Below are 27,473 nucleotides of genomic sequence, written 5' to 3'. Positions count from 1 at the left end.
ATCACTGTTATCATCTAGCTACTGAAGTGCCTCAGGGCTCAGTGCTGGGACCGCTTCTCTTCTCCATCTACATGTCATCACTAGGATCTGTCATTTAGACACATGTTATCACTGTTATCATCTAGCTACTGGAGTGCCTCAGGTCTCAGTGCTGGGGCCGCTTCTCGTCTCCATCTACATGTCATCAATAGGATCTGTCATTTAGACACATGTTTTTTCCCATCACTGTTATCATCTAGCTACTGGAGTGCCTCAGGGCTCAGTGCTGGGACCGCTTCTCTTCTCCATCTACATGTCATCAATAGGATCTGTCATTTAGACACATGTTTTTTCCCATCACTGTTATTATCTAGCTACTGGAGTGCCTCAGGGCTCAGTGCTGGGGCCGCTTCTCGTCTCCATCTACATGTCATCAATAGGATCTGTCATTTAGAAACATGTTTTTTCCCATCACTGTTATCATCTAGCTACTGAAGTGCCTCAGGGCTCAGTGCTGGGACCGCTTCTCTTCTCCATCTACATGTCTTTTCAAGGATCTGTCATTCAGAAACATAGTTTGTCCCGTCACTGTTATCATCTAGCCACTGGAGTGCCTCAGGGCAGTGCTCGGACCGCTTCTCTTCTCCATCTACATGTCATCAATAGGATCTGTCATTTAGAAACATGTTTTTTTTTCACATCACTGTTATCATCTAGCAACTGAAGTGCCTCAGGGCTCAGTGCTGGGGCCGCTTCTCGTCTCCATCTACATGTCATCAATAGGATCTGTCATTTAGACACATGTTTTTTCCCATCACTGTTATCATCTAGCTACTGGAGTGCCTCAGGTCTCAGTGCTGGGACCGCTTCTCTTCTCCATCTACATGTCAGTACTAGGATCTGTCATTCAGAAACATGATTTTTCCCATCACTGTTATCATCTAGCTACTGGAGTGCCTCAGGGCTCAGTGCTGGGGCCGCTTCTCTTCTCCATCTACATGTCATCACTAGGATCTGTAATTTAGAAACATGTTTTTTCCAATCACTGTTATCATCTAGCTACTAAAGTGCCTCAGGGCTCAGTGCTCGGACCGCTTCTCGTCTCCATCTACATGTCATCAATAGGATCTGTCATTTAGACACATGTTTTTTCCCATCACTGTTATCATCTAGCAACTGAAGTGCCTCAGGGCTCAGTGCTGGGGCCGCTTCTCGTCTCCGTCTACATGTCATCAATAGGATCTGTCATTTAGAAACATGTTTTTTTCCCATCACTGTTATCATCTAGCAACTGAAGTGCCTCAGGGCTCAGTGCTGGGGCCGCTTCTCGTCTCCATCTACATGTCATCAATAGGATCTGTCATTTAGACACATTTTTTTTCCCATCACTGTTATCATCTAGCTACTGGAGTGCCTCAGGTCTCAGTGCTGGGACCGCTTCTCTTCTCCATCTACATGTCAGTACTAGGATCTGTCATTCAGAAACATGATTTTTCCCATCACTGTTATCATCTAGCTACTGGAGTGCCTCAGGGCTCAGTGCTGGGGCCGCTTCTCTTCTCCATCTACATGTAAACACTAGGATCTGTAATTTAGAAACATGTTTTTTTCCAATCACTGTTATCATCTAGCTACTAAAGTGCCTCAGGGCTCAGTGCTCGGACCGCTTCTCGTCTCCATCTACATGTCATCAATAGGATCTGTCATTTAGACACATGTTTTTTCCCATCACTGTTATCATCTAGCTACTGGAGTGCCTCAGGGCTCAGTGCTGGGGCCGCTTCTCGTCTCCATCTACATGTCATCAATAGGATCTGTCATTTAGACACATGTTTTTTCTCATCACTGTTATCATCTAGCCAGTGGAGTGCCTCAGGGCTCAGTGCTGGGGCCGCTTCTCGTCTCCATCTACATGTCATCAATAGGATCTGTCATTTAGACACATGTTTTTTCCTATCACTGTTATCGTCTAGCTTCTGGAGTGCCTCAGGGCTCAGTGCTGGGATCGCTTCGCTTCTCCATCTACATGTCATCAATAGGATCTGTCATTTAGACACATGTTTTTTCCCATCACTGTTATCATCTAGCTACTGAAGTGCCTCAGGGCTCAGTGCTGGGACCGCTTCTCTTCTCCATCTACATGTCATCACTAGGATCTGTCATTTAGACACATGTTATCACTGTTATCATCTAGCTAGTGGAGTGCCTCAGGGCTCAGTGCTAGGACCGCTTCTCTTCTCCAATCTACATGTCATCAATAGGATATGTCATTTAGAAACATGTTTTTTCCCATCACTGTTATCATCTAGCTAGTGGAGTGCCTCAGGGCTCAGTGCTGGGACCGCTTCTCGTCTCCATCTACATGTCATCAATAGGATCTGTCATTTAGACACATGTTTTTTTCCCATCACTGTTATCATCTAGCTACTGGAGTGCCTCAGGGCTCAGTGCTGGGACTGCTTCTCTTCTCCATCTACATGTCATCACTAGGATCTGTCATTTAGACACATGTTATCACTGTTATCATCTAGCTACTGAAGTGCCTCAGGGCTCAGTGCTGGGACCACTTTTCTTCTCCATCTACATGTCATCACTAGGATCTGTCATTTAGACACATGTTTTCACTGTTATCATCTAGCTAGTGGAGTGCCTCAGGGCTCAGTGCTAGGACCGCTTCTCTTCTCCAATCTACATGTCATCAATAGGATCTGTCATTTAGACACATGTTTTTTCCCATCACTGTTATCATCTAGCTACTGGAGTGCCTCGGGGCTCAGTGCTGGGACCGCTTCTCTTCTCCATCTACATGTCATCAATAGGATCTGTCATTTAGACACATGTTATCACTGTTATCATCTAGCTAGTGGAGTGCCTCAGGGCTCAGTGCTAGGACCGCTTCTCTTCTCCATCTACATGTCATTACTAGGATCTGTCATTCAGAAACATGTTTTTTCCCATCACTGTTATCATCTAGCTACTGGAGTGCCTCAGGTCTCAGTGCTGGGACCGCTTCTCTTCTCCATCTACATGTCATCAATAGGATCTGTCATTTAGACACATGTTTTTTCCCATCACTGTTATCATCTAGCTAGTGGAGTGCCTCAGGGCTCAGTGCTGGGACCGCTTCTCTTCTCCATCTACATGTCATCACTAGGATCTGTCATTCAGAAACATGGTTTGTCCTATCACTGTTATCATCTAGCTACTGGAGTGCCTCAGGGCTCAGTGCTGGGACCGCTTCTCTTCTCCATCTTCATCATCACTAGGATCTGTCATTCAGAAACATGTTTTTTTTTTGCTATCACTGCTACACTGATGACACACAACTCTACCTCTCATTCCAGCCAGATGATCTGACGGGAGCTGCTCGCATCTCAGCCTGGCAGACATTTCTTGCTGGATGAAGGACCACCACCTTCAGCTAAACCTTGTGAAGACAGAGCTGTTTGTGGTCTCGGCCAACCCAACACTACACCACAACTTCTCCATTCAGCTGTAGGTTCATCATCCATAACTCCATCAAGGTCAGCCAGGAACCTTCTGATGGATGATCAATTGAACTTCACAGACCACATTGATAGAACTGCCCGATCCTGCAGATTTGCTTTATACAACATTAGGAGGATCAGGCCCTTCCAATTGGAGCTACACAACTCCTTGTCCAAGCTCTTGTTCTCTCCAGACTGGACTATTGTAATGCTCTCTCCTTCCAGCATCAGTCAAAGCTCTGAAACTGATCTAGATGCTGCAGCAAGAGTGTCTTTATCGAGCCCGAAGAGAGAGACACACGTCACTCCTCTCCTCACAAACTTGCACTAGTTTCCGACAGCCGCTCGCATCAAATTCAAGGCACTGATGTTTGCCTACAGAACAACAACTGCTAACACAAATATGTTCTTAGAATGTTTTGCCAACATTCCCATTAAGTTATGCAAACGTTTTTTCAGAATTTTTTTTAAAACGTTTGAAATGTTTAAATGTTTTTTCTTGGTTATGCAAAAATCCTCCAAACATTCCCCCAGGAATGTTGATTCTCCGCACTGTTTCTCCTGTCTAGGATTGGGCTGTTGCTGGAGACTATTCCACCATCAACACCCTGGGCGGATGCCCAGTCCATTACAGGCTCACACACACACACTCACACACACTTCAATATGGCAAATTTGCCTCTGCTACATGTCTGAATCTGGAGGAACCCCAGACTGACACACAGAGAACTTGCAAACTCCTGCCTCCGCCGGGACCTTCACAGCGCTACACACTGAGACACTTAGAGTTACGTTTATATTCATGCAAATTATAAAAATAGATAATATGTGAGCAATTAATTTCTTACAGCCACAGGTATGGATTTCAGCTTTCAAGTACCAAAAACTGTTAAGACACATTTTACCAGAGTATAGACGTTTATATAAAAGTGCATTGAATATTTGAATTACAAAAATAACAGACAAGACATTTTACCAAAACATGGAATCATAAAGAGCAAAGCTTACATTTTCCAAAAAGGAAAAGAGAACACAAACTCAAACATACAGCAGCACACAAGTCAAATCTAACCAGACATATGGAAAACAACACAACAGAAAAAAGAAAACGTTCTGTGTTTCATACGGAGTTTTAAAGACTGTGATTTTATAGAATGCTGTAATATTGTTCCTACTTGCCTGTATATTTCACACACAACTTGCATTCATTGTTTGTTCCTCATGCATGTGTCTTGTGACTTCATGCTCTCTTCAATTCTCTTTAATGATCAAACAAATAGTAACGTTTAAAAAATGTCAGATGAATGTCCCTGAAAAATACCTTCCATGAACGATGTATCTACAATGATTTTGAGATATTATTAAAGAGCAGATAACTCTGAACGAACGTTATTGGAAGAATGTTTGTTGATAACTTCAAGAGAACGCTCTGAGAATATTCCACTGGGAATCTGCTAAATGCCACTCTAAAGCATGAAGATTTTAAGATATTATGACAACATCATGATTTTCTGTAAAGTTGCTTTGAAACAATGAGTGAAGACAAAGACATTTCATTAAATTTGTTCTCCCAATGTTTTATGCAAACATTTCAAAAACATTCATCAGATATTAATAACATCATGCACTCATTAAAAATTCAAAAGTTTCATTAAAAATTTAAAAAATATTATGTCAGTGATGACAAATGCCAGTTGCCTCACTGAAAATAAAGGGGAAAAGTTGACCTAATGTAATCTAACCTTCTTGAGTTTACTGAAACTAAACTCACTAAACCCGCTCCCTCTCTCGGAGAAACGTTAGCATCAGCTTCCGCCGTAGAGCAGCTGTAACAGCTGTCCTTACACGCGTCAGCAGGAAAAGGCCTTTGTTTATTTTATTATTTGAACTCATATATCATTTCAGAGAGTTACAGTGTGTGTTGCATGGATCGCTGCGTTCACACTGTGTGTGTTACCACTGTGTTAACTCTGTCTCTCTCTCTCTTCATGTGACCAAAGTCCCTCTTCCAATATATCAGATTCAGACCTTCAGAGAATCATTATAATCCTCAAACCCAGAGGATTGGAGCAGTTTACGGGATTTACCCATCACATGGCACCAGGGTAAGAGACACACAGCAGAACGGGCAATCAAACAGGGCAGCCGTTTTAATCTGCTCGCCATCATCCACACACACAACTCTTCTGGAGCGACATGAACTCCTCAACCGGCCGTTTGATTGTTTCTTAACGTCTGCGGTGCTGCATTTACAGTATAGGGTTAGGATTATATTCATATGCCAACAAAAACACACTAGCAGCTCTTTTACATGTTAAAGGACAAGTTTGGTATTTTACACTTAAAGCCCTGTTTTCAGATCGTTTCTGATGAAATACAATGGTTAAGATTGAACTTTGGACAAATGCTGCTGTCCCGAGAATTGTAGGTTTTTGTGTTAGCCTAGGAAATCGCCTAGTGTTAATCTGCATCGCTATTTGTACTTGTTGTGAATACGCAGGCCACAAGAAGTAATTAGGTGGTTTTTAAAAAAAATTTATATCACTTTTATTCAGGACATGCTAGCTGGCAACAAAGGATTCCATTCATTATGCTAAGCTAAACTCACGCCGACCCTGTCAAACTAAAACAATGCATGCACTGAGACAAAAATGCATTTGCCCACCTATCTAAATGTGGGAAAGAAGGTGAATAAGCCCTATTTCAAAAAACGGTGGAGTGTTCCTTTAACCATAGAAAAAGCTCTGCCCTTATCCAGAAGGTCCTGTAGGAAGCACAGCACATCCAAAATTGAACACAAGAAAGGAACAATGCTCCTTTCACCATCCCTCAAACACCCTCCATTTGAGATGTTGAGATTTTGAGATGTAAAGAACGTGTTGAGGCAGCCCTCGCGTTCTGAATTGTCTCAATCACTTTCGGAGGCAACCCGACTGCATTCAGATTCAGCCTGTCACGGGCCAGGCCCAGAGAGCGATCTTCTGAGGGGAAGGTGGACAGGAGCTTGTGAGAGGAGATCCCTGCGCACTGGTAATGGCCACGGCTAGACAAATCTTTGTGGGGCTCCTGAATAACATGGGCCATACACACGCACACATTGGACTTTGAGCAATCCACATTAACATGTTTCATATTTAAGTTCCTTCTCCTTTTCCCCGCGGGAGGGAGAGAGGAATCGTTCTGAAGGGATGGGACAGAGAAACACTGAGTGCTGTCTCCAAACCCTTCCTGATGACTGACCAGCGTATCAGGTCGACCGCCTCTTCTTGTTCCCCTGAGAGGTAGCAGACCGGTGTTTCGCTGCTGCGGCCATGAAAGACTGCCTCGGTTTCACAAAACTGGGCTTTTGCTGTAGGGTCGCGTTTCCTGTTTTTGTGGTGGAGCGGCTGGAATAAACTGCCTCGCTGGAGGGAGACGTGACAGAAGTCTCTTTCCATCATACAGTCCCTTGTCCTGCCGGTTGGGATGGCCAATTGATCGACAACCTAGCCTCCGACGAGCCTCGAGTAACTCTTATCCTGTGCACTCGGCGGACGGGACTGATTCGGGGGGAGAATAGCATCTTCATCATCGACATACTTGTCCTCAAATATGGTCGACAACACCTCGTTATCGTCATCTTCCTCTCCCTCTCTCCACGGATAGTCCATGGGTTCCTCTCTGGGTTCAGCATTTACATTTTACATTTACATTTTGTACAGCAGAGAGGCATGGGTCCAACTTTCCAGTCACTGTCATTGGGAGTCTCCTTTCTCAGGTCTTAGCAGTGGCGGCTTGTCAGGGGAGGCAAGGGAGGCGCAGCCTACCCAAAATTTTATGTCTCAGAATGTGTATTTCTTGTTTGTAATTTACCTCTAAAAGTGTAACCACCGCACGCTTCTTCCCAGAATGTGCCGAATCTGCAAAACACAAGTCTGATGGGATAGAGAAAGGGAGAGGTGCCTCCATCTTGTGCCTCCGTCGATAAACAAAAATGAGCCAAACACCATAGAGTATTTAACTTTCAGCGATAAGGAGTGTTGCGAAAAGTTACATGGCAGAGGAGGCTAGCTTCCCTTGGGATATCAACCAATCATCGACAAGACATTATTAGTTTGAACTGCTACTGCTGATATAACTATGGAAAGTAGAGATACTGAATATTTGATCGCAAACAAATTTACTAAACTCCCATTCAAACAACAGCTAAAGTAAAAATGAAGGAAGACCCCATGCCTACGTTGGATATAGGCTACAGCAATCAGCTTCACTAAATGACTGATCAAGCTCTTTTAACACGGACATTTAAAAGGACAGAAGGATGGATTTTTTGCTTCAAGTGCTAGGCTAGGACTAGGTGAGTGAACTTAATAAATCCGACCGCTAAAAATCTGTGTGCCCATTTCTATTTTAAAACCAACCAACCAGCCGCCACTGGGTCTTAGTGGAGAACGTGGCGCAGAGGCAGTCCTCGGGGTTGGATAGTGCTACCTGAGCATGTTTAGCACCCAAACAGGAGATGCAGAGATGTGTGAATCCTTTGCCGATATCCATGTGGAGGACGACCTGTTCCTCTGGGTCTCTCCGGTTCCTTCGCGGTGGCCATGATGGAGCTGCACCCTCTTCGTACGGTAAATGCAGCATTTACCGTACGAAGTCTGCAGCATTTCTAAAGTTACTGGAGAGTAAAGATTGGATCATCTGAAGTGATGTCAGCTGATCTTGCATCTCCTACGAGCATTATGAGTCTGTGTATGTTCAGTTGTTTGGAGGTCGGCTCCTCGAGCTCTCTGCTGTGTGAAGCGTCCGTCAGTCGGAGGTGTGTGTGTGTGTGTGTGTGTGTGTGTGTGTGTGTGTGTGTGTGTGTGTGTGTGTGTGTGTGTGTGTGTGAGACTCACATGGAGCGGCGTGGCGGTGCAGGTTGATCCTGACGCTCTCCTGCAGCTGATGATCCGCTGAACGCTTCTGAAACCGCTGACTCAAGAAATAACTCAAGCCTTTCTTCAGCCTGCCTCCTAAACACACACACACACACACACACACACACACACACACACACACACACACACACACACACACACACACACACACACACACACACACACACAAACACACACACACACACACACACACACACACACACACACACACACATACACAGACACACACACACACACACACACACACAGACACACACACACACACACACACACACACACACACACACACACATACACACACACACACACACACACACACACACACACACACACACAGATCAGTGCTCAGATGATTTCAGATGACAGCAACTTTGCAAACATGCAACATGCAAAACATTATCTATATTGCAGTTTTTGTTGTAAATGACCATCCTTTTTTAAAATAATGTGTGTGCTACTCCACACTGCCCTCTTTTCATCACTGCTTGGCCTGTGGTGTGTTGCCATGGTAACGATCACAGGGAGCGAGATCTGCTGTATCTGCTGCCCTCTAATGGACTACACTAGTATTACAGAGAGAAGACCTTCAGTCTACAGCACCTACTCTGATCGGCTCCATCATCTTTCAACTTTCAAACTGGAAAAGCTGCGCAGTTTCACACAGCCTTCATTATAATGCACAGAAGAAAAAAACATTAGCCTGTAACTCGCAATGTCCCTGAAATGATTGTTTTGGAAAATTAAGCTGGTCTGTATGCTAACGCACGAATGACCCCACGACATTTCAAAAAATTAATTGGTTGATTGTCCACAGCAGGAGAGTAGAGGGAGGAACTATGAATTGTTGACATTTTAATCAGCTATTTCATGACCATAGTATGAGAAAGGAAATAAAAAGGATGTATCAGTATCATTATAAGTAACATGACTTATAGTTACAGACAGTGTTGTGTGTAATTCATTGCTGAGTTACGTAATCAGATTACTTTTTCAAGTAACTAGTAAAGTAACGCATTACTTTTAAAATTTACAACAAAATATCTGAGTTACTTTGTTTTCAAATTTATTGACTGACAGCTCTCCTGTCCACATGTTGAGACGAATCGAAGTGTGTGTGTGTGTGTGTGTGTGTGTGTGTGTGTGTGTGTGTGTGTGTGTGTGTGTGTGTGTGTGTGTGTGTGTGTGTGTGTGTGTAAACATGATGGTTATTGTAGGTCTAGATTAAATGTGAGCATTTCCTCATCTGACTTTCACAAAAAAAGATACAAAATTCCTCAAAATGAATAAAATCAGTGAAATGCAGAATCAGAATACTATCCAAATCTCCAATAACTAAATATGTTAAATAAAACATACATTTTTATGCATTTAATCTCACTTTATTGACCAATGTACTTGCTTTTAACCTTCGATGATTCAGTTAAACCATTATCAATGACTCATGACTATAGATTTTAGAAGTGTTAAACTTCTTTCTCCTATTGTTCTTTAATCCAGAATAACAGCAGCTGAAAGGTTTGTTTGAGCTGTTCCTCTACTATACTCTACTGTACTCTACTGAACACTACTGTACTCTACTGTACTCTACTGAACACTACTGTACTCTACTGTACTCTACAGTACACTACTGTACTCTACTGAACACTACTGTACTCTACTGTACTCTACTGAACACTACTGTACTCTACTGTACTCTACTGAACACTACTGTACTCTACTGTACTCTACAGTACACTACTGTACTCTACTGAACACCACTGTACTCTACTGTACACCACTGTACTCTACTGTACACCACTGTACACTACTGTACTCTACTGAACACTACTGCACTCTACTGTACTCTACAGTACACCACTGTACTCTACTGAACACTACTGTACTCTACTGTACTCTACTGAACACTACTGTACTCTACTGAACACTACTGTACTCTACAGTACACTACTGTACTCTACTGAACACCACTGTACTCTACTGTACACCACTGTACTCTACAGTACACCACTGTACACTACTGTACTCTATTGTACTCTACTGCACTCTACTGTACTCTACAACACACTACTGTACTCTACTGTACACTACTGTACTCTACTGAGCACCACTGTACTCTACTGTACTCTACAGTACACTACTGTACTCTACTGGGCACTACTGCACTCTACTGTACTCTACAACACACTACTGTACTCTACTGGGCACTACTGCACTCTACTGTACTCTACAACACACTACTGTACTCTACTGTACTCTACTGAGCACTACTGCACTCTACTGCACTCTACAGTACACTACTGTACTCTACTGAACACTACTGTACTCTACTGAACACTACTGTACTCTACTGTACACTAATGTACTCTACTGTACACCACTGCACTCTACTGTACACTACTGTACTCTACTGAACACTACTGTGCTCTACTGTGCTCTACTGTACACCACTGTACTCTACAGTACACTACTGTACTCTACATTACACTACTGTACTCTACTGAACACTACTGTACTCTACTGAACACTACTGCACTCTACCGCACACTACTGTACACTACTGTACACTACTCTACTGTACACTGCTGTACCATACTCTACTGTACACTACTGCACACTACTGTACTCTACTGTGCTCTACTGTACACTACTGTACTCTACTGTACACTACTGTACTCTACTGAACACCACTGAACACTACTGTGCTCTACTGTACACTACTGTGCTCCACCGCACACTACTGTACACTACTGTGCTCTACTGTACACTACTGTGCTCTACTGTGCTCTACTGTACACTACTGTACTCTACTGAACACTACTGCACTCTACTGTACACTACTGTACTCTACTGAACACCACTGAACACTACTGTGCTCTACTGTACACTACTGTGCTCTACTGCACACTACTGTACACTACTGTGCTCTACTGCACACTACTGTACACTACTGTGCTCTACTGTACACTACTGCGCTCTACTGTACACTACTGTGCTCTACTGCACACTACTGAACACTACTGTACTCTACTGTACACTACTGTACTCTACTGAACACTACTGCACTCTACTGTACACTACTGTACTCTACTGAACACCACTGAACACTACTGAGCTCTACTGTACACTACTGTGCTCTACTGCACACTACTGTACACTACTGTGCTCTACTGCACACTACTGTACACTACTGTGCTCTACTGTACACTACTGTGCTCTACTGTACACTACTGTGCTCTACTGCACACTACTGGACTCTACTGAACACTACTGCACTCTACTGTACACTACTGTGCTCTACTGCACACTACTGTACTCTACTGTACACCACTGTACTCTACTGAACACTACTGTACTCTACTGTACTCTACTGAACACTACTGTACTCTACTGAACACTACTGTACTCTAATGTACTCTACAGTACACTACTGTACTCTACTGAACACCACTGTACTCTACTGTACACCACTGTACTCTACAGTACACCACTGTACACTACTGTACTCTATTGTACTCTACTGCACTCTACTGTACTCTACAACACACTACTGTACTCTACTGTACACTACTGTACTCTACTGAGCACCACTGTACTCTACTGTACTCTACAGTACACTACTGTACTCTACTGGGCACTACTGCACTCTACTGTACTCTACAACACACTACTGTACTCTACTGGGCACTACTGCACTCTACTGTACTCTACAACACACTACTGTACTCTACTGTACTCTACTGAGCACTACTGCACTCTACTGCACTCTACAGTACACTACTGTACTCTACTGAACACTACTGTACTCTACTGAACACTACTGTACTCTACTGTACACTAATGTACTCTACTGTACACCACTGCACTCTACTGTACACTACTGTACTCTACTGAACACTACTGTGCTCTACTGTGCTCTACTGTACACCACTGTACTCTACAGTACACTACTGTACTCTACATTACACTACTGTACTCTACTGAACACTACTGTACTCTACTGAACACTACTGCACTCTACCGCACACTACTGTACACTACTGTACACTACTCTACTGTACACTGCTGTACCATACTCTACTGTACACTACTGCACACTACTGTACTCTACTGTGCTCTACTGTACACTACTGTACTCTACTGAACACTACTGCACTCTACTGTACACTACTGTACTCTACTGAACACCACTGAACACTACTGTGCTCTACTGTACACTACTGTGCTCCACCGCACACTACTGTACACTACTGTGCTCTACTGTACACTACTGTGCTCTACTGTGCTCTACTGTACACTACTGTACTCTACTGAACACTACTGCACTCTACTGTACACTACTGTACTCTACTGAACACCACTGAACACTACTGTGCTCTACTGTACACTACTGTGCTCTACTGCACACTACTGTACACTACTGTGCTCTACTGCACACTACTGTACACTACTGTGCTCTACTGTACACCACTGTGCTCTACTGTACACTACTGCGCTCTACTGTACACTACTGTGCTCTACTGCACACTACTGAACACTACTGTACTCTACCGTACACTACTGTACTCTACTGAACACTACTGCACTCTACTGTACACTACTGTACTCTACTGAACACCACTGAACACTACTGAGCTCTACTGTACACTACTGTGCTCTACTGCACACTACTGTACACTACTGTGCTCTACTGCACACTACTGTACACTACTGTGCTCTACTGTACACTACTGTGCTCTACTGTACAATACTGTGCTCTACTGCACACTACTGGACTCTACTGAACACTACTGCACTCTACTGTACACTACTGTGCTCTACTGCACACTACTGTACTCTACTGTGCTCTACTGAACACTACTGAACACTACTGTGCTCTACTGAACACCACTGAACACTACTGAACACTACTGTACTCTACTGAACACCACTGAACACTACTGTACTCTACTGTGCTCTACTGAACACTACTGTACTCTACTGTGCTCTACTGAACACTACTGAACACTACTGTGCTCTACTGAACACTACTGTACTCTACTGTGCTCTACTGAACACTACTGTGCTCTACTGAACACTACTGTACTCTACTGAACACTACTGTACTCTACTGTACATGCATGAATCTGCATTCCCTTCAGCCTGAGGTTTATTATTTCACTTTTGGTGTGAAAGGGTCTTTGCATTTGCCCAAAAATGTAACTTTTTTGTTATTAAAAAGCAAGCCCATCAGCCCAGGCGGAAAAAAGTTACGCAAAAGTAACGTAACGCAATACTTTTCTAAAAAAGTAACTAAGTAACGCATTTAGTTACTTTTTAAGGGAGTAACGCAATATTGTAATGCATTACTTTTCAAAGTAACTTTCCCCAACACTGGTTACAGGAGGTGTTATTGGTCAGTTGCATGATAACTAATGACACTGCAGTAGGCTAATGTGTCTGCCGTGTTATTTTTATGTATTTATGTGTGTATGAAGCTTTCGCCTTTTTCACATTGCAAAGCATAATATCAGACTTTTTGCTGCACTTGATTTCAGAAAAACAATCTGTTCCTCGTTATTTTAAAGTGATGAAATCGGGAACTTTTTATCTGTACCTGCCATGATTCGGAAGGAGCGCGCCTGGAGTCTGTTGCTATAGTAATGAACGCCTGGAGTCTGTTGCTATAGTAATGGACGCCTGGAGTCTGTTGCTATAGTAATGAACGCCTTGGAGTCTGTTGCTATAGTAATGAACGCAACTTACACGCGCATCTGACTGACAGATAAACTGCGCTTTTATTTTAGTGCTGTTGTTAATGTTGTGGTCATTTCAGCAAACCGTTTCGTGAATTCAGCTTAACAGCATTAAGTTATTATTATTTATCTATTAACTGAACTGAACTGTGCTCACGTTTTACTTCTGTTTCCGTTTCAGGTGCGGCCAAAATTAGATCGGAAAACATCACATTTCGACTCATTTTTTTTGCTCAAATTGTATCCGAAAATATCACAACCCTCACGGTCAAACATTGTGATTCACTTCACAAAGTATTAAATCGATATCTCCGAGACCTGTTTCGTGACCGAATTTCTGCACTGATTCTTTTAAAATCAACTGATTTACAATAAATAACACTGATGATTCATTTGTGAATTCGACTGATCAGTGATTCAATGATTCGGCATAAGCGACACAGCTGGATCTGTCTCAGATGAAGTGTGTTCTACACTGAGCTTAGCCTATTTAATCTTATTTATGTGGCATTAGACACCTCTCTTTTACAGTTTTGTAACTGGAATGACGACATTTGCTCATGAATTCATGCACTACTCTGACCTACACCAACTACAAACATACTTTCTATCATGCATGCCGATGGAAGACGAATGAGCCGATCAGAGTAAGTGTGGCTGCAGCAGGTGTTGCTGTTGTACAAGGGTTATTTTTCTATATTTCTAATACAGAATAATACATAAATCTAAAAAATAATTCAGAAAACCCGAAACCGGAAAACTTGTAAGCGTATTTAGTTTTTTCACAATTGCTCAGACACTAAACTCAATTTTCTGAACCAAGTTCTCAATGGTCTAAACCCATTTGTCGAATAAATCACTCTTTCTGTTAAACCTTGAACAAGTTCAGAACGTTATACAACGTTTGCAAATCTCATGCAGTCTTTTTGCAAAACTCTAATTACAATCTCACTGAGACACATTTTGCACTGTGATGGACTTGCACAAGCAGCCAAAGATAAACACTACAACAACACAATAGTCATTGTTTACCTACAAAGACTTTAAAAAGTTCACACTTATTGGTAATTATGTGATCAAACCAACTGTACAAATCATGAGCCAGTTCAGAATGCACAGGTGACACAGAAGAGGAAGAGTATGAGTAAGAGAGGAAGAGTATGTGTAAGAGGAGGAAGAGTATGAGTAAGAGAGGAAGAGTATGAGTAAGAGGAGGAAGAGTATGAGTAAGAGGAGGAAGAGTATGTGTTAGAGGAGGAAGAGTATGAGGAAGAGGAGGAAGAGTATGAGTATGAGTAAAAGGAGGAAGAGTATGTGTAAGGGGAGGAATATTATGAGTTAGAGGAGGAAGAGTATGAGTGAGAGGAGGAAGAGTATGAGTAAGAGGAGGAAGAGCATGAGTAAGAGGAGGAATAGTATGTGTAAGAGGAGGAAGAGTATGAGGAAGAGGAAGAAGAGTATGAGCAAGAGAAGGAAGAGTTTGAGTTTGAGTAAGAGGAAGAAGAGTATGAGTATGAGTGAGAGGAGGAAGAGTATGAGTTAGAGGAGGAAGAGCATGAGTAAGATGAGGAAAAGTTTGAGTAAGAGGAGGAAGAGTATGAGTAAAAGGAGGAAGAGTATGAGTAAAAGGAGGAAGAGTATGAGGATGAGGAGGAAGAGGAGGAAGAGTATGAGTAAGAGGAGGAAGAGCATGAGTTAGAGGAGGAAGAGGAAGAGTATGAGTGAGAGGAGGAAGAGTATGAGTTAGAGGAGGAAGAGCATGAGTAAGATGAGGAAAAGTATGAGTAAAAGGAGGAAGAGTATGAGTAAAAGGAGGAAGAGTATGAGGATGAGGAGGAAGAGGAGGAAGAGTATGAGTAAGAGGAGGAAGAGCATGAGTTAGAGGAGGAAGAGGAAGAGCATGAGTTAGAGGAGGAAGAGGAAGAGTATGAGTAAAAGGAGGAAGAGTATGAGGATGAGGAGGAAGAGTATGAGGATGAGGAGGAAGAGGAGGAAGAGTATGAGTAAGAGGAGGAAGAGCATGAGTTAGAGGAGGAAGAGGAAGAGTATGAGTAAGAGGAGGAAGAGTATGAGTAAAAGGAGGAAGAGTATGAGGAAGAGGAGGAAGAGGAGGAATAGTATGAGGAAGAGGAGGAAGAGCATGAGTCAGAGGAGGAAGAGCATGAGTAAGAGGAGGAAGAGTATGAGTAATGAGTAAGAGTAAGATCTCATGATCCACCTAATTATTTTTCTTAAAGCTACACTGTGTGACTTTTTTAGTTGATTCTTAGCAAAAAACACTTAGTTCTTTCAAAAATATATGTGCTCATTAATGTATATTTACTTCTTTCAAGTAATAAAGTATTCTCATAAGTTTATAATCTGCCATTGAAAGTACATACGGGTGAGGGGTTCGAATGCCGGTCGCCATATTGCCCCTCCATCTTGAAACTACATTAGCCAAAGAGGGACATACCTGTAAATTCAAGCTTCGCCTTTAGCGTTTTACACTCAGTGACACAGAGACGAATGCGAGGGGGAGATTACTCGCGACTGCCGGCAGATTTGAAAGATTGCTGATGGAGGATCACGCCTGTTCTCGAGGACATGTAACAGAGTCGCCAAGGAAGCGAAAGAGAGAATTAAAACGTCAACGCGACAGGCAAATCAGCAAGACCAAAGTCAATACTGGAGTAACTTTTCCCAGATGGAAAGAGCTCATGAGGAGCAAAGATTTTAAAACGGACGCCGAGATTGCCTGCTTTCCTCTCGAGAGGTAATTCAGCCTATTTGTGTAAATTCTAAGTTTTATAGTTGCTTGTCTACATTTAAATTTACATTTACATTTAGTCATTTAGCAGACGCCTTTATCCAAAGCGACTTACAAATTAGGACTAAATTCAGCGAGTCATCATAAAGAGGCAAAAAACAACAACGACACAAGAAGTGCTCAAAATACGAAGTTCAGGTATTATTCAGAGTAGCATAAGCCTGATAAGTGATGTTTCAAAGGGAAAGGAACATTTTTTTTCTTTTTTTCTTTTTTTTCTTTCTATACGGTTAAGTGCTCACGGAAGAGATTGGTTTTCAGCTGTCTTTTGAATGTTGTCAGGGATTCTGCATTCCGGATGAGGGTGGGGAGAGCGTTCCACCAGCATGGAACTGTGAATGAGAATGTTCTGGAAAGTGATTTTGTGGCTTTCTGTGATGGAACCACGAGACGTCGCTCGTTGACCGATCGTAGGTGTCTGGTAGGGATGTAGACTCGTAGGAGTGAGTGAAAGTAGGAGGGAGCTGAGCCTGTGATAGTTCTGTAAGCAAGCGTCAGTGCCTTGAACTTGATGCGAGCAGCGAGAGGTAGCCAGTGCAGAGAGATGGACAGAGGAGTGACGTGGGCCCTCTTGGGCTCGTTGAAGACAAGACGAGCTGCAGCATTCTGGATCATCTGTAGGGGTTTGGTTGCACATGCTGGAAATCCAGCCAGAAGAGCATTGCAGTAGTCAAGCCTAGAGATGACCAGGGCCTGGACGATAAGTTGTGTTGCATGCTCAGTTAGGAAAGGCCTGATCTTCCTGATGTTGTGCAGTGCAAACCTGCATGATCGAGCTGTCTTTGAAATGTGATCTGTGAAGGTCAGCTGGTCATCAAACGTTACTCCAAGATTTCTGACCGATCTTGATGGGGTGATTAATGATGACTCTAGCTGGATGGTGAAGTCGTGCTGTAGAGATGGATTGGCAGGGAGGACGAGAAGCTCAGTCTTTGCCAGGTTGAGCTGCAGGTGATGTTCCTTCATCCATGTGGAGATGTCCGCCAGACAGCTTGAGACCCGTGCAGCTACTGTGGGATCATCTGGTTGAAAGGAGAGGAAGAGCTGCGTGTCATCAGCATAGCAGTGGTAGGAAAAACGTGTGCCTGTATGATGTGTCCCAGTGATGTGGTGTAGATGGAGAAGAGGAGGGGACCAAGAACTGAACCCTGGGGAACACCTGTGGTCAGCTGATGTGCTCTGGATACCTCACCTCTCCATGCGACCTTGAAGGACCTACCTGTGAGATAGGACTCAAACCAGTGGAGTGAAGTTCCTGTGATGCCCAGTGATGAGAGGGTGGACAGAAGGATCTGATGATTCACCGTGTCGAAGGCAGCAGACAGATCCAGGAGAATGAGGACTGAAGATTTGGAAGCAGCTTTTGCGATCCGTAGGGCTTCTGTGACTGACAGTAATGCAGTCTCAGTTGAATGTCCTTTCTTGAAGCCAGATTGGTTGACATCCAGCTGGTTGTTTAGAGACAAGAAGGATGTTAGTTGGTTGAAGACAGCTCTTTCAAGTGTCTTCGCAATGAATGGTGGGAGAGAGATAGGTCTGTAATTCTCTACAAATGATGTGTTTAGCGTTGGTTTTTTGAGCAGTGGAGTAACCCGAGCCTGCTTGAATGCTGTAGGGAAGGTGCCAGTATGGAGGGATGAGTTGATGATGTGTGTGAGTGATGGTAGAAGTGTGGGAGAGATGGCTTGTAGAAGGTGTGAGGGGATGGGGTCAAGCGGGCAGGTGGTAGGGTGACTGGAGAGGAGAAGTGTAGATACTTCTTCCTCGGTTAGCGAAGAAAAGGAGGACAGAGGGGTATTGGCTGTGGAAGGGGTCGGTCTGGGTTCCTGTGTGTGTGGAGCTGAGAACTGACTGCTGATAGCTGTTGTTTTGTTGGTGAAGAAGTGCGCAAAATCGTCAGCAGTTAAGGAGGAGGCGGGAGGTGGTGGAGGTGGACAGAGGAAAGAGTTGAATGTCTTGAAGAGTAATCGTGTGTTGGAGGAGCTGTTGATCTTGTTGTGGAAGTATGAAGATTTTGCAGCATGAACATCAACAGAAAAGGAGGAGAGGAGAGATTGATACATACTCAGGTCAGATGCGTCTTTTGATTTGTGCCATTTCCTCTCCGCTGCCCTGAGTTCGGTCCGGTGTTCCCGAAGAACCTCAGATAACCAGGGGTTAGAGGGAGTAGAGTAGTCTAACCATAGCATGGTTGTGCATAACGCCAGAAGGACCTCTAGTATAACTTGCGTTACTTTTTCTCGCGTCAGTGGTGAAAAAGTATTGTTTACCTTGTAACATAAATCTGTGCTGCGACGGATCACAGGTGATAGTTTTAAAGGCGCAATGTTAATCTTGGAATAATACGGCCACCGTAGGAGTTAAAACGCCCTCGAAATTGAAAGGAACAGAAACTAATATTCACTGGGTAGTCATATACAATTTCACCGCTAGATGGGGGAAAATATCACACAGTGTAGCTTTAAATGCATTTTTTTCTTTTCTTTTTTTTTTAACAGTGAAATTACAATAACAATATTTCTTTTTTGTTTTTTTTTGTATTTTTATATTTTTATTTTCTAGCCATATTGATATTTAATCCCAAATTTTTGGCTAAGTTGTGCAGCCTTACAAACAAGCACAGCAATGTGTGTGTGTGTGTGTGTGTGTGTGTGTGTGTGTGTGTGTGTGTGTGTGTGTGTGTGTGTGTGTGTGTGTGTGTGTGTGTGTGTGTGTGTGTGTGCGTGCGTGAGTGTGTGTGAGTGTGTGAGTGTGTGTGTGTGTGTGTGAGTGAGAGAGAGAGAGAGAGAGAGAGAGAGAGAGAGAGAGAGAGAGAGAGAGAGAGAGAGAGAGAGAGAGAGAGACAGAGTATGGAATACTGCAGCAATATTCAAAGTTACATAACCTAGTCAATTATTTTCCAACAGAAACACACATTCTTGCTTAGTCGAGGCATGAAGGTGCAGCTCATTGTGCGTGCGTGTGTGTGTGTGTGTTATGGGTAGGGTTAGGGGTCGGGTTAGTGTGTGTGTGTGTGTGTGTGTGTGTGTGTGTGTGTGTGTGTGTGTGTGTACTCGTCTATCTATCTAAGAGGGGACCTTGGTGTCGTTACACACTCACTAACAGGGGACCGTCGAGCCAAGTGGGGACATTTTTCAAGTCCCCTGTTGGTCATGCTTTAAAACATGTTAAAATCAACTAAAACACGCTCTGGTTAATTTTTTACATTTTTGACCAAGTGGGGACTTACATGTGTGTGTGTGTTTAAGTCCATACTCAGCAGCGCTCCTGTAGGCTGGAGCAGGAACTGCAGTGGCCCATTAACACACGTCGTTCACACTTCTCTATTGTCTGAATGGCTGCTGTCCTAGAGAGGCTCTGAGACTGTAGAGCTGCTGTTTAACTGCTTAGTTCAGGAGCTTTCAGTAACACTTAATAATAACTCCACGCTATTAATCATTAGTTAAGCATTAGTAAACAGTTAATTAATTTATAAAGCATTAATATACACTAATAAGCAGTATATAAATGCAGTTATAAATGCTTTATTCCTGTTTTAAAAGCATATCTATAATGTGTTTAATAATTGTATTTTCATACTTTATTAATGATCAATTTATCATTTCTAAATGAAGTATAGCATCATTTACAAAGCAGTTATTTAGGAGTTGTCAGTGGTTCATAAGATCCCTTAGAAAGTGTGAGTAAATGATTCAACTATTTCAATGTACATTCATACATCATACACTTATTATTCAGACATATAGTAATAGTTACTTAGTGTGTTAATAAATGCTTTATTAACATGTATTTCTACTGTAGTTCAGGTAGTTATAAAACATTTAGTAGAGGTCAGTTCACTATTTTTTGTGAGCTCATCTAAAGTGAGGACTAGTTATGCTAGTTATGTAGGAGATTTAAAGGCTGTTCATATTTCTATGTTCTCTATCACTGTGTTGTGTTGTGTGTGTTTCCTTTTTCTGTTTAGAAGATAAATTAGTCTTTAAATCTCCTTTATAAATGCTTTAAGCATAACTAGTCCTCACTTTTGCTCACAAAATAGTGAACTGACCACTACTAAATGCTTTATAACTCCCTGAATCTACTAAATTTACTCTAAGTGATCTTATTAATCACTGACAACTCCTAAATAACTGCTTTGTAAATAATGCTATACTTCATTTAGAAATGATAAATTGATAATTAATAAAGTATGAAAATACAATTATTAAACACATTATAGATATCCTTCTAAATCAATAATACAGCATTTAAAGCTGTATTTATAAACAGCTTATTAATGTCTGCTTTATGAATTATGATTTAACTGTTTACTAATGCTTAACTAATGATTAATAGGATAGTTATTATAAAGGGTTACCATATATATTATATTATATTTTTCATAATATAACTTCAAATATGCATTTTTTTATAAAAAATAAAAAAAAACATGCCAAGAGGGGATCTGCAACTAAATGTCATAATTATAATGTAATTATTATTATATTATTAAGATATTAATAATGTGACTGATAGTATTGGCTGCCTATTAATTAAAACATAATTTCTACTCTTAAAAAAAATCAATAGACATGTCCTTATTTTTCTGTTTCCTTTGTTTCTAGGATGTTGATGTACAGAGATATTCAGTGTTTGAAATATTGCTAAATTTAAATGCAACCAAACTTATGTCGTTCGTTACCATCCAACAGTGGACCTTTCTTGATCTAATTCAAAACTTTTGAGTTGACTTGCTGCATCTGGTCATTTTGAAGAAACAAAAATGAAATACACAATTTTCTTTTAAGGTCTTTTTTCATAATATAACTTCAAATATGCAAAAAATAATAATATTTTAAACATGCCAAGATGGAATATCATCTCTGAACGATTTCTACCTATACAAGAGGGGACTCGCAATAGCCTGCAATGGAACTGTGTGTGTGTGTGTGTGTGTGAACAGTTAAGTCTGTCTTTATTTTGTAACTATAGTTACAAAATAAAGACAGACTAAATTGAATTGAATTGCTTGAGGAAAGACCATTTAAATCTACAACGGGGTAAAAAATACAGACGGTCCGGCAGCAACAGTTCAAAAGCAGAGGCGAGAATATCCTCTTATCATTCATAATATAATTTTTTTACTTTCTATGCTTGGTTATGCAGTCCCTAACAATTTACTTGCCATTGTTATGTGTCATTGCACACACACATACATATCTATATTACTAACAGACCAATGTCGCTCTACACTGGCCGAGAGGGGACTCTCGGAACGATCTCTATCTATACAAGAGGGGACTTGGCTGCAATGGAGCTGTGTGTGTGTGTGTGTGTGTGTGTGAACAGTGAAGTGAACTGGCAGTGAAGTCTGTCTTCATTATGTAACTATATATATATAGTATATTATATAGTATATTATATATTACGCCTTTTATCATTCATAACATTATTTTTCTTATTTAACGCTTATTTTCTCTCTTCATAGATACTTTCTATGCTTGGTTATGCAGTCCCTTTAGGGTTTATAGGATTAATCAAACAGAAATAGCTCTTTAAGGTAACGATTTCAGGTCACTATAGTGACCTATATTTAGTATAGCGTAAAGCATACTTTATACAGTGAATAATGATTTTATTAATCAAAATGAACTTCGCGTCCCCAGTTGGATGGTAAAGAACGATACGTGTTTGGCTGCTTTGTACATTTCTTGCCATCACAAACACACTGTAAAGATTTTGGAGGTCAATCTCAAAATGTTATGTCGACTTGCTGCACTGAACATTTTTAGTTGGTTCAGTTGAAATATATGAAGTAGGGATGTTCATTTAACATTTTGTTTTCTGACTGAAAGCTGATGGTTGTTAACCAGTCATCATCAGTTAACTGACATGATTTGAAGGTTAGATTAGAATTAAATGGACTTAGAATAGAATAGTCTGTGACCGATTCAAATACCTAAAAAATGTAGATTTACATGTGCAAATAGCAGCATAAACAACAGAACATGAGGATTCACACATCAAGCACCCGCAGTGCTTCTGTGAACACAGTAAACCAGAATAAAAGTGTATATATAACTGTATATATAATAAATAGGCCAACTTAAATGAACAATTAACAAAACTAAAGTGCAATAAATAATACACGCTTTAGGGTCTGTTTACACGACATCATTTTCAACTGAAAACTGAAAACGTTTTGGCCGTTCATTTCAACGAAAATGCCATTTTGGGGGCCTGACAATGCAAGCTTTTGAAAACGAGTTTTTGTGAGCTCATCTAAAGTGAGGACTAGTTATGCCTTGTAAAGCATTTATAAAGGAGATTTAAAGGCTGTTAATATTTCTATGTTCTCTATCACTGTGTGTGTTTGTTCCCTTTTTCTGTTTAGAAGATAACTGAGTCTTTAAATCTCCTTTATAAATTATTTACAAAGCATAACTAGTCCTCACTTTAGATGAGCTCGCAAAATAGTGAACTGACCACTACTAAATGCTTTATAACTCCCTGAATCTACTATATTTACTCACACTTTCTAAGTGATCTTATTAATCACTGTAAACACCTAAATAACTGGTTTGTAAATAATGCTATACTTCATTTAGAAATGATAAATTGATAATTAATATTTAATAAAGTATGAAAATGCAATTATTAAACACATTATAGATATGCTTCTAACTCAATAATACAGCGTTTAAAGGTGTATTTATAAACTGCTTATTAATGTCTGCTTTATGAATAATGATTTATCTGTTTACCAATGCTTAACTAATGATTAATAGGATGCAGTTATTATAAAGGGTTACCATATATATTATATTATATTTCTCATAATATAACTTCAAATATGCATTTTTTTATATATAAAAAAAAAAAAACATGCCAAGAGGGGATCTGCAACTCAATGTCATAATTATAATGTAATTATTATTATATTATTAAGATATTAATAATGTGACTGATAGTATTGGCTGCCTATTAATTAAAACATAATTTCTACTCTTAAAAAAAATCAATAGACATGTCCTTATTTTTCTGTTTCCTTTGTTTCTAGGATGTTGATGTACAGAGATATTCAGTGTTTGAAATATTGCTAAATTTAAATGCAACCAAACATATGTCGTTCGTTACCATCCAACAGTGGACCTTTCTTGATCTAATTCAAAACTTTTGAGTTGACTTGCTGCATCTGGTCATTTTGAAGAAACAAAAATGAAATACACAATTTTCTTTTAAGGTCTTTTTTCATAATATAACTTCAAATATGCAAAAAATAATAATATTTTAAACATGCCAAGATGGAATATCATCTCTGAACGATTTCTACCTATACAAGAGGGGACTCGCAATAGCCTGCAATGGAACTGTGTGTGTGTGTGTGTGTGAACAGTTAAGTCTGTCTTTATTTTGTAACTATAGTTACAAAATAAAGACAGACTAAATTGAATTGAATTGCTTGAGGAAAGACCATTTAAATCTACAACGGGGTAAAAAATACAGACGGTCCGGCAGCAACAGTTCAAAAGCAGAGGCGAGAATATCCTCATAATATAATTTTTTTACTTTCTATGCTTGGTTATGCAGTCCCTTTAGGGTTTATAGGATTAATCAAACAGAAATAGCTCTTTAAGGTAACGATTTCAGGTCACTATAGTGACCTATATTTAGTATAGCGTAAAGCATACTTTATACAGTGAATAATGATTTTATTAATCAAAATGAACTTCGCGTCCCCAGTTGGATGGTAAAGAACGATACGTGTTTGGCTGCTTTGTACATTTCTTGCCATCACAAACACACTGTAAAGATTTTGGAGGTCAATCTCAAAATGTTATGTCGACTTGCTGCACTGAACATTTTTAGTTGGTTCAGTTGAAATATATGAAGTAGGGATGTTCATTTAACATTTTGTTTTCTGACTGAAAGCTGATGGTTGTTAACCAGTCATCATCAGTTAACTGACATGATTTGAAGGTTAGATTAGAATTAAATGGACTTAGAATAGATAGGTGTCTGTGACCAATTCAAAAACCTAAAAAATGTAGATTTAATAGCAGCATAAACAACAGAACATGAGGATTCACACATCAAGCACCCGCAGTGCTTCTGTGAACACAGTAAACCAGAATAAAAGTGTATATATAACTGTATATATAATAAATAGGCCAACTTAAATGAACAATTAACAAAACTAAAGTGCAATAAAGAATGGACACTTCAGGACATAATTTTCAATTTTCACCTGACAATGCAAGCTTTTGAAAACGAGTTTCAAAGTGCAAGGTTTTGAAAACGATGCCTTTACCATCTGCATGTAAACAACATAAACGTGAATTTGTGAAATTGGTATGTCATTCCAACCCGGTCACACTAAATGTGTCTCTATAGCACACATTGTGTTTATTGTGCAATTTATACGCGAAAAGGAGTTTCTGTGTGCATATGATACGCATGGGTGGGTTTAGGGTAGGTTTAGTAATGGTGTGTAATATGTAATATGTATTATATGTTTGGTTAGGATTAGTGTTGTAGGGTGCATGACATGTGTATTCACCTTATTTTCCACGAGGGTGACGCCATTACGTTCGTTTTGTCATCTTACTTTGGGCTGAGAGGGACCTCAACTTCCGTCTGAAAGGACGCTAGTTTCTAGACGTAATTCTATTGTTCTAACGGTAAAATATGTCAAGTATTATATGGTCAGTTAGGGGCTGCCATAACAATTGGATTAAGAGGATAGAACAATTTAACCAACAGTGTTACGAACACAATGTAAAGCGATCGGAATGTTGTGGTGTACTTTACGATTTACACCCGGATGTGCCGTGTCAGTTTAGCGGAAGTCGGATGACAAATTGCGGAAGCGCAAAGTATTAAAAGTGGGCGGGGCGGAATAAGGTGAATTACACGCAATAAAGTGCTATCATATGAATGTATTAAATGCATGAATAAGCCTTTCTGCATCTGACAGGGATAAATAAGTTTGAATTCTGGCAATATTTTTAAGATGGAAAAATGCAGATTTTGAAACCATTTTGATATGGGCATCAAATGACAAATGCGGATCAAAGATAACACCTAGATTTCGCACTTGTGATGCTGGAGACAATAATTCAGAATCAGAAAACAGACTTAGACAGTTATGTTTGTGCAAATCTGTCAGCATACCAAAAAGTAACAGTTCCATTTTTGATTTGTTAAGCTTAAGATAGTTGTCATGCATCCATACCTTTATTTCTTCCAGACATACGGTAAGAGCTGTAATTGCGAGATTTGGATCAGGGAGTGAGCTAACATAGATCTGCATGTCATCAGCATAACAAGGAAAAACCCCGTACCGTACTTTCTAATAATGTCACCAAGCGGCAACATATAGATGCAGAACAAAGTAGGTCCTAGTACTGACCCCTGCGGGACGCCCTGCTGTACTAATGTTGCCTCCGATTTGTTCTTCCCCAAATAAATATACTGCAAAGAGATGCCAGAGGTGCCTAACAAAACACGCAACCTGTCAAGGAGGATGATATGACATATAGTGTCAAAAGCAGCGCTAATGTCTAGCAGAACCAAAATGCTGCAAGCACCCATATCAGCAGAAACATTAGGCGTTTCTCAATAGCAAGTACGCACAGTTTGGACTTGCCAAGTCCAGCTCAGGAGAATGACTCCCGAGGACGCGAGTCCGGTAATTCTGCTAATGGAACAGCACGTTCTTCAAAGCGTCAGTCAGCTCGCTCTGCTACTCCGGTTATCTCTGTATGTACATTTTAGGCAACAATAAAACAAAATATGTTATAAAACACCACACTGCCTCTTTTCGTTTTCATTTAAAGAAATCTTAAACATTATAGCCACACAAATGGTGATTGCCTGGATCTCACAACCTGGATCAAATTTTCATAAATCTTTATAAATAAACCACAGATTTGAGCTTTAAACAACTACATTCTCGCCTGAAAAACTCTTAAATTTACATTTCGTGACACAGTAACAGTAGTATTATATGTCAACTGTAAATTAAAAGATGGCGCTTCTTATGTTGTCATTCCCCTTGTAGCACGCGCAAGTGACGATTCTCTGTCAACCAATCAACGTCCTGCAGTTAGTCTAGCTCCACCCTTTAGTACCATACCACTGTGCTGGTACCCCAACGGAAGGGTACCCAAAAAGTGTTAAGGTTCGGCTTTTTGGTACCATTCACAACTTTTGACAGTGGAAACGGAAATAAATGCATACCGTACCGTACCGTACCGCTCAGTGAAAACAAGCCATTAGAGATTAGAGTCGAATCTTCCCTAACAATTTTTAAGTCTCTTTTAAAAAGGTATTTGTTTTCTCTGGCGTATTGATTTTTTTTTTTTTTAAATGTATATATTATATTATATTTTTGTGTATTAGAGTGTGTATATTTAGGATACGTATTTAGTTGTCTTGTACAGCACTTTGGCCAGTCTTGTGGCTGTTTTAAATGTACTTTATAAATTAATTAAACTTGAAACCACTGATTGTAATAATACATCAAAATTCTTACTGTCAGTTAACCGGTTAGTCATAGTAT

At 40.6% G+C, this 27,473-nt stretch overlaps 1 protein-coding gene across 6 annotated transcripts in view; it reads right to left on the bottom strand.

The window, feature by feature from the left end:
* Positions 1-27,473, bottom strand: part of magi1a (membrane associated guanylate kinase, WW and PDZ domain containing 1a) — a 160,323-nt gene that overhangs the window by 114,624 nt on the left and 18,226 nt on the right. For all 6 annotated transcript variants that reach the window (XM_082187372.1, XM_082187368.1, XM_082187369.1 and 3 more), the window contains exon 2: positions 8,345-8,461. In XM_082187372.1, the coding sequence (XP_082043498.1) occupies positions 8,345-8,461 (117 nt within the window). The remainder of the gene's footprint in view (positions 1-8,344; positions 8,462-27,473) is intronic.

This window comes from Leuciscus leuciscus (genome assembly GCF_965113295.1).
Source record: "Leuciscus leuciscus genome assembly, chromosome: 13".
NCBI lineage: Eukaryota > Metazoa > Chordata > Actinopteri > Cypriniformes > Leuciscidae > Leuciscus > Leuciscus leuciscus.
Note: the sequence above shows the minus strand (reverse complement) of the source record. Positions and strands in the feature narration are given on the sequence as shown.